General features: G+C 34.0%; 1 protein-coding gene and 1 non-coding gene across 3 annotated transcripts; one reads left to right on the top strand and one right to left on the bottom strand.

Moving 5' to 3' along the window:
- The first annotated feature begins 1,533 nt into the window (after positions 1 to 1,533).
- TRNAR-CCU (transfer RNA arginine (anticodon CCU)) lies at positions 1,534 to 1,606 on the top strand. Its single transcript has one exon. It is a non-coding gene; the product is annotated as a tRNA-Arg (tRNA).
- Positions 1,607 to 9,066: 7,460 nt separating this feature from the next.
- On the bottom strand, positions 9,067 to 12,881 carry LOC112768984 (uncharacterized). 2 transcript variants are annotated; one of them, XM_025813365.3, is made up of 3 exons: positions 12,498 to 12,881; positions 9,748 to 10,145; positions 9,067 to 9,677 (listed from the first exon to the last, which is right to left on the bottom strand). In XM_025813365.3, the coding sequence occupies exons 1-3, from the start codon at positions 12,622 to 12,624 to the stop codon at positions 9,231 to 9,233; spliced, it is 972 nt and encodes a 323-aa protein (XP_025669150.1). In that variant the 5' UTR covers positions 12,625 to 12,881; the 3' UTR covers positions 9,067 to 9,230. The 2 variants fall into 2 exon arrangements, with proteins under 2 accessions (XP_025669150.1, XP_025669151.1); XM_025813366.3 differs by having other exon boundaries at positions 10,221 to 12,879.
- Between the last annotated feature and the right edge of the window lie 93 nt (positions 12,882 to 12,974).

The raw sequence follows: 12,974 nt of genomic DNA, 5'->3' as shown, positions 1-12,974 counted from the left end.
TTTTAATAAGCCTAACCTTAAATCAGGCCTTCGTCATTATGCATGCACAGAATCAAGGCTTTGTCAAGTGAATTATTTGCATACTCAAGGTGGTGGTTGTCCAAGATTTAAATAATACTGGGAAGATTGGCAAGATGTTGCAAATGAATTCCTAGGTGGTGACTCTTTCTGCCTTCCAAAAACAAGCGAGTACTTCTTACGGGCCTTCATCCGCTATGAACCTGCAATGCATGTATTAAATTTCAATTCATTGGGTAACATAAACAATTTCAAAATTCAATCGGTTGTTTTGTGCATCCAATCGATTGATTATCTAACAGACACGATTTCACAAGTCTATATGAATATAACGAATCAAGGATAAAATTATATTGATTAGGATTGCCAAATATTTATTACGATTAATGAAAGATCTAATTCGTTATTGTTTTTATTTTTAATTATTAATAAACATGATAGATGAATGATAAAATAATAATTTATAAAATAAAAAATAGATTTTGGCATTAAATAATATATAAAGAATTAATTTGTAATTAAAATTAAATAAATATTATTTAGCAGTTATTAAAAACCTTAAAAAATATTTTTTGTTATGGAATTATTTAAGGGTCCCAAATTGAATCACGTGCCTAGTTAGTACAATAAAGTAGATTTTCTCAAGTGAAACTACTTTTTTCTTTAACAAAGAGAAAAATAATTATGCAATTTATTCGTAAATTAATCTATTCTATCTATCTTATTATATAAAAATTAAATTTCTATATTTAAAAATAAAATTTATATGATATTTTTTTGAGAATATTTTTTTATTTATTTCTTTTAACTCATTAAATCAAATTAATAATAACTAATTAATAATATCAATTAATTAATTTAAACATATAATTTATATCAATTTATTTTTATTTTGATATAGTATTTTTTAATTTATTTTTTTAATGTTCTGACAATAATTTTTAATATATTTCTTTTAATTTATTAAAGTAAATTAATTATACTAATTATGTGTATTAATTAACTGATTTGATTAATTCATTAGATACTAAAATAATAAATTTACAAATAAAATAGACAACAAAGATATTTTCAATTAAAAAAAATTAGAATCCAGTAATTTTTAGTATTTTTTGTCATTATTTGACCAGTACAAATATTAAATTATCTTTAACCAATAAATTTTACTAATCATGTATGACTTTGAAAAATGTGGGTGCAAGCTCTATTAATTTATGTGTGTAAAATTTTAGTAAATATAGGTACAAATTATATGCTTCTTTATGTGCAAAACGTCTATAAATATGGGTGCAAATTATTGCGATCCAAAAAAAATATTTATTAGCCATGTAGCATTATTTTTTATTTAATAATTAAATTAAATCAAATCAAATTATAGATGGAACTAAATTCAAGTCATATAAATCAAGGACTAAATTAAAATAATTTCCTACTTATTTAAATTGAATGTAATAAATATAAAAAATAAACTTAAAACTAAAAGAAATAAATAAATAAGAATAGATTTGTTATGTAGCGCCTGTAGCTCAGTGGATAGAGCGTCTGTTTCCTAAGCAGAAGGCCGTAGGTTCGACCCCTACCTGGCGCGAATTTGTTTTACCTTTTTATGCTCTAATGCTTTTCTATAAACTGAAGCAACTCCCATCACCAACCAAACTAATAGGTCAATACATTAACTTTTGCATGTTTAGGACATACCCTACTTTGATTTCAAATGGTTATTCATTAGATTAGATATTTTCATATGAGTATACACATGTAGGGCAAGGATATATCGAAGAAGACTATTATATTATCAATACCACTTTTAATTCTTAACAAGTACATACAATTTTTTTATGCACTCGAAAATTACATTGTATATATCCTAAACTTAACTAAAAAAAGAAAAGAAGAAAAAGAAACGTATGAATTTTGCTATCTAAAAGCAATATATTTTTTTATTGATTTGTGCTACAAATAAAATAGAAGTTCACCAACTGCCACAAATTAAACAAGTTTGATGATATCTATCCTTTAAGGCCATGATATCAGCATATTATTGTCTCTTTGTATGTGAAGCTTTAGCATTTTGGAAGATCAGGAGGAGGTGGAAGCAATGACTCATTTGGTCCTTTCTCCATTGTCTACCACGAATGCCATCTTAAGTCCCCAGGTTGTGTGTACTCCCAAGTGACAATGGGGGAACCAAAACCCCTTCAAAATTCACACAACATTGTATCCAACAACAATTAATTAGCCAAAACAATCTAAATAGACCTAGCTACTATGATGATTAATTAGGCATACAAAATCGTTAATTAAAAAACCAGTGAAAAATCATTAAATCGGCCGTTTTTTACCTTGACCGAAAACTGACCGGTTGAAAGAAAACAATGTCGTTTGCTAAAAAAGAAAGGAAAATGTCTTTGTCTCATCAATCATCACTCTCAATTTCTCACTTTCTCTTCATTTCCCCCTCAAAAAGATCAAAGTTCTTCTTCTTTCCCCCAAAAAACCCTAGCCTCCTCCATCGCCACCGCCATTCTTCTCACTGTTGTCGTTCGTCGCGCCCAAGAGCTTCGTCTGTTCGTCATCCTCCAGCTTCTCTTCTCATTCCCATGTTCCTCGTCTATTCTTCTCGCTGCTCAATCGCGCTTTGCCCACTGTCCCTCGTCTTGCTCGTAGCTTAGTCGCTGTCGTGCTCTCCCTCGAAGGCAATGGCTGCTCGTTCGTCATGCCTCGTCTTTTTTTTTTTTCATCTTTTTTCACTCATCATATTAAAATACTAAATGATTAGCTTTAGCTTTGCTCACTACTGTAGTTCTTCGTTTTTTTTATTTTTTGTTCAGAAATCATATTGACAATCCTTATTGCTCACTGCTTAGTGTTCATTCCTCATTCCTCAATGTTCAGAAATCATTTTTTGTTCTACGTTTGTCAAAATTTTAATGGTTACTATTCTGAATCCGGTTTCCGAGTTCCTATCGAATCAGCTACAACCCAGATATCCAGACCCAACAAGCCTGACCACACCCTTATTTAAATTCAAATATTTTCCTTATCTTAGCTAACAAGATAAGATAAGATAATAACCGTAAATTATATAAAAGGAGTCAAGGACTTTTTCAGGTACGATATTTATTCCTAACCTTCACATACATCTCTTAGATTTATTTTGACTTGAACGGCGAAGTGTCTTTGCAGGTACCATCACCCGCCGTTCCAAAACTCCAACCCGTCACTGTCATGACCGACCAGTCCCCGTTCTCTCTCACAACCCTTACGAAAAGCATCTGGTACAGTTACTCTGAGTTTATTTTGTTCAAAAATCAATTTTTTTTTCTCAATGCTCATTATGAGTGTTTTATTTTTGTTTGAAAGTCGTACTCTGAAGAGATGATTGATTTTTTAGTGTTGTTTTATTTGCTTTAAGGTTATGTTTTGTGCTCAATTTTCATTTTTTAAAAAATTGTTTGAGCTATATAAAAATTAAAAAAGAAGAGTATCCCAACAACACTATTCTATTGATTGATTCTAGTTCCCCCACAAGCTTGAACAAAAAATAGAATTGAAGAGAAAAATCCTTCATTAATTTTTATGAAAAAATTATTCTAAAAGACCGTTAGAAAGATTTAATTATTAAAAATGACCAAATTTTTTTATAATATTTAAGAAGAAGAACCATCTTTTTATAAAGAGACAAATATATCTTTAATTATTTTTTTATTTATGTTTTATAATTTTTATATTGATAAATTTTATTTCTCTTAAAATTTTAATAATTTTTATTAATTATTATTTATTTTTATTTATTTTTTTATTTTTGTGATCTTTACCCAACAAGAAAAAAAAGACAAAAGATTGGAAAAATAAAAAAATAATAAATAAATAAATAATAATAATTATTAAAATTTTAGAAAAAATAAAAAATGTTAATATAAAAATTATAAAAAATAAATAAAAAATAATTAAAAATAGATTTGTCTCTTTATAAAAAGATTTGATCATTATTAATAATTTTAATATTAAGATCTTTTTTAATAATTAAATCTCCCTTTTAAAATAATTTTTTTTAAATTAATTAACTAATTAATCCTAAGTGAATATTCATACATATCTATATAACATTGAGAATCAAACAATATATTAAAGATTATAAAAAATAAATAAAAAATAATTAAAAATATATTTATTTCTTTATAAAAATATTTGATTATTCTTTTTAAGTATTATAAAAAATTTGGTCTTTCTTGATAATTTTGGTATTAAAATTTTTTTTTAATAATTAAATTTTTCTAACCATCCTTTAAAATAATTTTTCCTTATTTTATCATTGATATTTCTAGTATTGTACATTATTGTAATATGTTTGTTTGTTTATTTATTGAACTTTCACATAACTAGTTGTTTATGATCTCTTTTTCTTCAGAATAAATTATTACTATTTGAGCATATAAATACTTCATTTTAATTACTGAAACTTCCTTTATGATTTACATTGACAACTTTATTGAAGTAAAAAAAATGCAGTGCCATGGGTGTTGAAAAATTATAGAAAATTGAAAAAAATTTTCAATAATAATATAACAAGTAACTAATTAAACCTCTTTTTTATTAACTTGTACCCCTATCCTTTTCACATTAAAAAATATTAAACTTTGCAATTGAACATGCTTTTGAACTAATGGCAATTGATGCAATTCTTCGTATTTTATTTATTATTTTATTATAAAACGATTTTTTTTAGTAAACCAATAACTAGAATGGTTTATTGACCAGTCCAATTTTCAAAACCTTAAAAAATACCAAAATTTTAAAAATTGGATCGATTATCGAACTACTTTAGTTATTGGTTTACTAGTCCAACCGATCTAACCATAATTCAATCGAAAAAATCATTTTAGAATAAAATAACAAATAGATTATAAATAAACATCCTAAAATATAATTGTAATCTAATATAAATTTTAAAATATCTTCCAAACTAATACCATAAAACTAATACCGAGAAACCTATACCATGAAACTTAGACAAATAATCTCCATAACCTAAGAGAAATTAAGAAACCACTAGGAGACCAATAATAACAAATCAACCAATTGTAGTAGTTCATAACCCCATGCGACATATTAGAGCCAGTGAAATGGTTTCCTTTTATTTTTGGATTAATCTCTACATACAAGTGATTTTGTTATACAAGTCTTACAAGTCCTCTAATTGATATTACGCTCAAACGCGCTTGTTATGCATATATGTTTCACGCACCTCTAACAGATTTTTAATTTTTGAAAGGATTCCATTTCCTTTTTCAAATTTCTTGCCTTCTCTTTCTCCTTCTTCATTTACATGCTTTTCTCTCTCTATTCTCTTTCTTCGTTATTCTCAATTTCCACTATTTTTTGACATCAAGCTCTGAAATCGTTTTTGAAGATAATGAATAATTCAATTTCAGATTGTCAGATGAACCAGTGCGTGAACCTTGCCTGTGAAATTTGCTGTTAATTCTTCCTTGTTTGAATTGAATCTAATGTACTAGTTCTGATTAGAATTAATATAATCTTGTCCATTTTATATCAGACGTTCAGGTGTAGATCAGAAATATTTGGGTGTATTTTTATAAAAATTTTGGTGTATTTACAGTTTATGACTTTTCATCTGACGGAGGGTGAATTGTCTTATTCTTTTAATTGAATTGTTTTAGTTTCTGTTTAGTTATGATTCATGAATCTAGTTTTTATTATTTTTTATGATGGTTTTATAGTTGTATTTGCATTCTATAGTTTATGCTTGTTTTAATATGGTGTATTTTGAGTGTATTTTGCAGCCCTTCTATGGTGTATTTTGGGTGTATTTTGCAGCCCTTACTGACTTTGGTGACTGATTTTAGTGTACACGTAATATAACTCATTTCTGTATCTGCAACAAATTTGGGTGTAAATACGAAGATAATTGGGTGTAAAACGAAGATATTTGGGTATATTTTTATTCTGATGAGTTCTGCATAATTCAGAACTCTTCTTCTTCCTCCTCCTCATCTTCTGCTGTTTCTTCTTTTTCATCTTCTTATTTCATATTCTCATAATTCTTTTTGGGAGAAAAAAATCAAACAAAGAAAAAAAATACATAATGTTGCAAAATCAAAAGAATAAAGAGGAGAAACACGACGATAAAGATAAAACACGCGAAGAAAAAGAAAGAGAAACACAAAGAAGGAGGAGAAGAAGAAGGAAGAAGAGGAGGAGGAGGAACGCGAAGAAAAATGACAATTGTAGTTTTCATCGAGGAAGAAGAAGAAGAGTCGTTCATAATGGTGAGTAGCGCGCTTTGGAAACAGCAAGTGGTTGAGTAACGTGCGTGTATTTACTCTTGAATGTGGGAGTGTAATGTGCGTGTGTTTTGTTGAGCTTGTGCCAACTTGTAACATTTATAAGCAAAAAAAGCTTGTATGTGTAACATATCTGTTTATTTTTTACCCCACTATACTTGTAAAGAGTACGGTAGTATGGTACATTACATTAATACATTGCAATACAAAGAACAAGTGGAAACTATAAAACAAATGATAATTACATTGAAATGCTCAAACAAAATAAGGATTCATCAAGTTCAATAGCACACTATAGCTACTTAACTATCTTTTAATTAGTCACAAAGCCAAGGCTTAATATTTCTATAAAAGATTCTTGGTCCATAAGTTGACCTAAAGATGAGAACAAGCAACGAAAACTGAAATCACAAAGAAATCACAAAACACTATGATCCATACCGAAGTACTCGGCTTCCAAAAGCTTTGACCGAGCTTAACCACAAACAGAAAAGATCGAATTTAAATTCTACAAAACTAATTGATAATAGATGAATCTTCCAAACTTACCGAGATATAAGGGAACAACAGAAAATATCCATAACAGCCCTACTATCAAGGTCAGTATAATAGCGAAATCACTAAGCTTTTCCGTCTATATAAGTCACCTCCTAACCCCACTAGGGGATACGATTTTCTCTTATCTCTCCTCATCTAAACACTGAAGAATAAAACACTTCAGCCCACATAAGACATCTATTTTATTCTCTCTTAAAGTATTTCTCATTGTCTTGTAATATTACTGACTTGGGCGTTGGAGTCCCTTTTGCAGGTTCCACGCCAACCACACCCCAGTTCCAGAGAGGACGTTCCAAGTTATAGAAGGACTACCTAGCCTGACTGTAGCCGAGTTATAAGTCGGAAGTCCACTCCAGAGCGGAATGTCGACGACGCTTCCAATAACGAAGGTTCTGGAGCAGGGGTATTACTCACCAACAAGGAAGATTTACAAGTCGAGCAATCCATCAGATTCACATTCCAGACAAGCAATAATCAAGCCGAATACGAAGCACTGCTCGCTGGACTAAGACTGGCGCAATCCCTTAACATTACCCACCTACAAGTATACTGCGACTCGCAACTCGTAGTGCAGCAGGTAACAGGCCACTTTCAGGTAAAGGATCAGCTACTAGAAAAATACCACAGCTCAGTAAATGAGCTCCTCACACACTTTCATTTTATACAAATCACACACATAACTCGGGAGCATAACACCCGAGCAGATGCACTCTCAAAATTAGCAACAACCAGAAAGCTTGTAACTGATTTTGCTATATCTCAACTAACACTCACGAATCCTAGCTTTAGTAGCAAATCAATATTTTCAGTAGTCGAGGAAGAAGACTGGAGGGCGCCATACAAGCAATACATACAATCAGGAAGGATCCCTTACCAAAACATTTAGAAGACGTGCAACATCCTTCACTATGATTGGAAACGAGCTATACAGAAGAGGGTTCTCCCAACCCCTTTTAAAATGTATAAACAAAGAAGAGGCCGAAGACACTATGAACGAAGCCCACGAAGGGATATGTGGCAACCACATAGGAGGACTAAGCCTAGCATCCAAAATAGCAAGAGCAGGATTCTACTGGCCATCCATGAAAAAAGACTACATCAATAAAGTCAAGAAATGCGACAGCTGCCAAAAGCACAGCTCGGCCATCCACAACCCGGCAGAGCAATTACACACCTTGGAGGTAAGCTGGCCCTTCCAAAAATGGGGGCTAGATATCCTCGGCCCTTTTCCAAAAGCACCAGGATAGGTAAAATACTTACTCGTAGCAATAGATTACTTCTCCAAATGGATAGAGGCAACTCCATTAGCAAAAATAGGAGTTGATAAAGTAAGATCTTTCATTTGGAAACACATCATTTGTCGCTTTGGTATACCACATCATATTATCACTGACAATGGTCGGCAATTTACCGACCAAAGTTTAGCTTCTTTTTTAAATGAATTCTAGATAAAACACCATTTCTCGTCAGTGGAATACCCATAGACCAACGGGCTCGTAGAGGCCGCCAACAAAGTTATTCTCAACTCTCTTAAGAAAAAACTCGGCAATGCAAAAGGAGAGTGGGCCGAGTTAATACCAGAGGTACTCTGGGGTTATAATACGACAATTCAATCCATAACACAAGAAACACCATTCAGACTGGTATATGGAGCAGATGCCATGATCCTAGTTGAGGTCTCAATAACGTCAACACGTAGAAATCAAATATCGACCGAACAAAATGACAACATCAGACGCACAGCGCTTGACACGATCGACGAAGACAGAGAGAAAACTCGAATAAAACAGCTCGCAATGCAACAAATAATTAGAAGAAAATATAACAAGAAAGTACAACCAAGAGCATTCCAGGAACAGGACCTCGTCCTCAGAAAAACAGAGGAAGCAAGAAGACAACATGCACATGGCAAACTAGCAACTTCATGGGAAGGACCCTACCGAGTTTTCAAAGTACTCGGAAAAGGAGCATACAAACTACAGACAATAGAAGGCGAAGAAGTCCCAGGAATCTGGAACATTTCCTCTTTGAAGTCTTACTTATCATAGAAGTGATATGAACATGAAGAGATACTATTTTTCCTACCCCCAGGATTTTTTCCACATAGGGTTTTGTCTGGAGGAGGTTTTAATGAGGTCCCTCACACCCATATCAAACAACATGTACAAACTATTCATATGTATAACAAAACAACACTATCAAATCCATTCATTTCAAAACTCAAAAAAAGTACAAACATGGTCTACCAAACCATAACAAAGTCAACTACACATTATCCAGTGTTCCAAAAGAAAGCAACAAGCTTTACAAAAAAAAAAAAAACAAACTAAAACATGATAAACTTCTTCAGTCTACTTTCCCAACAGAAGCACTCCCGTCCCCCTTATCGGACAGAGCTTCATCATCGAGCAACTGACCATTACTAACAATTTTTGTAACATCTAATTTACTAACATCAAAAGAGGGAGATAACACTCCTATCTGAGCTATAGCACGGTCAAACCCAAGAGTAAAGGCTGACAAAACCTCCTCTTGCAGCTCAGGAATCTGAGCATTTGCCTTTTCAGCCTCCTCAACTTTTGACTCAAGATCTCGCCTAACTTTCTGAAGCTCAGACTCAACATTCTTTACCTTCTCCTTCAACCCCCTAACTTTAGTTTTTAACTTCTCAGCCCGAGCATCCCTCTCCTCCAAAGACTCTTTCAGTTTCTTAATTGCAGCAACCTGATCACCCTCCAAGATATCATCCAACTCTGAAGTCCGACCAATAGAAAGAAGCCTAGCCCCAATCACCTACGAAAAAGGAATCATCACAAAACAGCATTTACAATAGCAAAAAGACAAAGCACACTAGAAAATATACCTGTAAATAGCGAGCAACCCCAACCTTTCCTACATCATGAATTATTTTAACATCAGAATCCACCTGAGCAACCTCGTCAGCCACAGCCATAAACGGGTACCCAGAGGACCATAGAGAATTACACGGACCTTCCCTATAACCATGAAGAACCACCTGACTCTCATAAGTAGCACTTATCTCCTCAAGAGTAAAAATGGCAGAACCATCTCTCGTAGCAGTAAGGTCAACAACCTTTGGTGAACCATCACCTCTCTTCCTCTTAAAACTTCCATCAAGCTTCCCCACACCTCCCTCACCTTCTTTAACTATCTTGGTAGAGGATCCCTCCTTTTCTTTCTTTTTGTTCTTCGAAACAAAAGCCTTCAAATTCGCCGTAGTGAGCGTGAAAGTTTTCTCACCTACACAACAAACACAAACACCATATAAGATAAAAACACCAAACCACAGTTCAAACAACAAAACCTACAGGTTACCTAGATACTCCTCCAATGCCTCCTTATCCCCTTCAAGCTCCAGAAGAGTAGACGTAGAAAGTAAAGAAGAAGACGACATTGCAAACATCAAAAAATTTAACAGCAAATCTTCGCTAGAAACCCTACTTTCCAATCTAAAACTTGTTTGGGCTCGGGAGACCAAAAAATTGGAAATCTCTCCTCAAGCAACGAGTCCAAGAAGAAGGGATAAAAACCTTCAATGATTTGAACTTTAACAAACATTTCTTTAAAATCTTTGAAAGATTTGGATGACCACTCAAATTCACCCACCCACCCCTACGAACACCCTTAGCTTGAAACAAAGAGAAAAATAAACCAAGCGAAGGATAACATTCCAAATAATCCATTAGACATTCAAAAGCTCTAACGAATGCCCAGGAATTTGGGTGCGATTGTGTCAGAGCACAGTTTAACTGGTGTAAAACTCCACACCCGAAGTCAGTAAAAGGAAAACGTATACCAAGTTCAGTCAACAAACACGTATACATATAGAAGTAGCTCCAGTCAGACCTTTTCTCACAAACTCTATCATTCTCACTACATGGCAGAAACCTAACCTCAAAATCATGCCCACGCCTTACCCAGTTAGCCTCATTCAATTGTTTCACAAGCTCATCGTTACAAAACACAGATACGCGACCCCTAACATCACTATCAACCCAGCTATAGACATCACCCTCATCAATAGCAACAGTATCTTTCTTCCCCATTTTTACAAAGAAAAGAAAACCAACAGACAAATACAATTTACTAACCTTTTTTAGACATGACGCGTCCTAAGAGCAATGTAATAAACTCCAACGCAAACAGTTGAAGAGACAACCCCAACTCCCAAGACACCCACTATCCCACGTTTCATAAAACTACTAACAAAGGAAGCGGGAACGAAAATCACACTGCGCATCAAAGCCCAACACATAATAGCCCAACAAAAAAAAAACAAAAAACAAGTTGAACTTGGGGGCTCCATTACGGTCACAATAAAGCTTCAAAAAGCGGAAAACATAAAAAGCTCAACCTGTTTTTTCACAGGCCAAGCTTGGGGGCTGTGATCCATACCGAAGTACTTGGATTCCAGAAGCTTTGACCGAGCTTAACCACAAACAGAAAAGATCAAATTTGAATAATTCTACAAAACTAACCGATAATAGCTGAATCTTCCAAACTTACCGAGATATAAGGGAACAACAGAAAATATCCATAACAGCCCTACTATCAAGGTCAGTATAACGGTAAAATCATTAAGCTTTCCCGTCTATATAAGTCACCTCCTAACCCCGCTAGGGGATACGATTTTCTCTGATCTCTCCTCATCTAAACACTGAAGAATAAAACACTTCAGCCCACATAAGACATCTATTTTATTCTCTCTTAAAGTATTTCTCATTGTCTTGTAATATTACTGACTTGGGCGTTGGAGTCCCTTTTGCAGGTTCCACGCCAACCACACCCTGGTTCCAGAGAGGACGTTCTGAGTTATAGAAGGACTACCTAGCCTGACCGTAGCCGAGTTATAAGTCGGAAGTCACACTCCAGAGCAGAACACACTATATAACTAAAATCAATAAATCATGAAGACAGTCAGCATCTAGGCATAATTAAGTCACAAAACAGTGAAAGTGTAAAACACAAACACACAATAGTAGCGATTTAGTCTCCAGCAACACATCACTATGCAAATTGCAAAGAAATCACAAAATCCTACATAACTGAAATCAATAAATCATGAAGACAAACAGCATCTAAGCATAATTAAGTCACAAAACAGTAAATCACAAACACACAAAACAATAGCAATTCAGTTTCCAGCAGCACATCACTATGCAAAGAAATCACAAAACACAAAACATCAGCACGCCAAACAGCACAGTAGAAAACAGTAAAGTAAAATGCAACACAGCAAAACCAGCAGAACATCAGTAATCCTGATCAATAATAAAAAGACATTCAATAATCAATTATCATAAGTCCTTCAATAATCAGCGAAATCACAACACACAAAACAGGAAAACAACATAACTAGAGCTCATTAGTAATCAAATAATCATTCAAAAAAAAATAACACAAAACAATCAAATAATCAGTAATCAAAGAAGAGAGCAGGGGTTGGAGACTTTTAGAACAGCACGAAGAGAGCAGCCCTGCGTGTGACTGACGACGGCAGTGGCTCGACGAACAGATGGCGGCAGTAGCTCGACAGACAGACGAACGTCGGCTGAGGCTAGGGTTTTTAACTTTTTCTTTGGTTGAAAATACCTGAGTTCTGGAGAGTGGAGAAGGAGAGAAGGGGGCAAGGGGCTCTCAGCGCTACCGAAGCTTTGTTTCTTTTTTTGGGTTGTAAACGAAACGGCGACGAGACGACGGTAACAAGACGACGGTGCATAAGACAAAGATGATGGAGGATGGATGCCAAGCGAGGAAGAAGAGAGCGAAGTGCGAACAGGGGGTTGAGGACAGGACGAAGAGAGAGAAGCCTCTGACAATCATGGACGGCGGCAATGGCTCACTCACTCCGTTCGGCGGTGGTGGAGGCTAGCTAGGGTTTTCTTTCTTTGAGTTGAGGTCTTGAGGAGAACGAAGGAAGGAAAGCTGGAAAGGAAGCTAGGAACGAAAGAGGGGAGGGAGCAATACCCAGAGCAACGCGTGCTTTATTTATTTATTTATTTTTAATTTTTAATTTACTGAAACGGCGTCATTTCTGAAAAATTGGCCCGTTGCCAGTTCGGTCCAACC

The sequence above is a fragment of the Arachis hypogaea genome, chromosome 18 (assembly GCF_003086295.3).
Source record: "Arachis hypogaea cultivar Tifrunner chromosome 18, arahy.Tifrunner.gnm2.J5K5, whole genome shotgun sequence".
NCBI lineage: Eukaryota > Viridiplantae > Streptophyta > Magnoliopsida > Fabales > Fabaceae > Arachis > Arachis hypogaea.
The sequence above is the reverse complement of the archived record's forward strand: the minus strand, read 5'-3'. Positions and strand labels throughout refer to the sequence as shown.

Bases quoted from the DNA above. Each gene is read 5' to 3' on its own strand.
- LOC112768984 (XM_025813365.3), bottom strand. From the start codon at position 12,624: ATGCACCGTCGTCTTGTTACCGTCGTCTCGTCGCCGTTTCGTTTACAA. The intron at 10,146-12,497 runs GTATTTTCAACC...TTTGTTGTGTAG, and splicing joins CTCCACTCTCCAGAACTCAG to GTGAGAAAACTTTCACGCTC. The intron at 9,678-9,747 runs GTATATTTTCTA...CCTTTTTCGTAG, and splicing joins GGGTTGCTCGCTATTTACAG to GTGATTGGGGCTAGGCTTCT.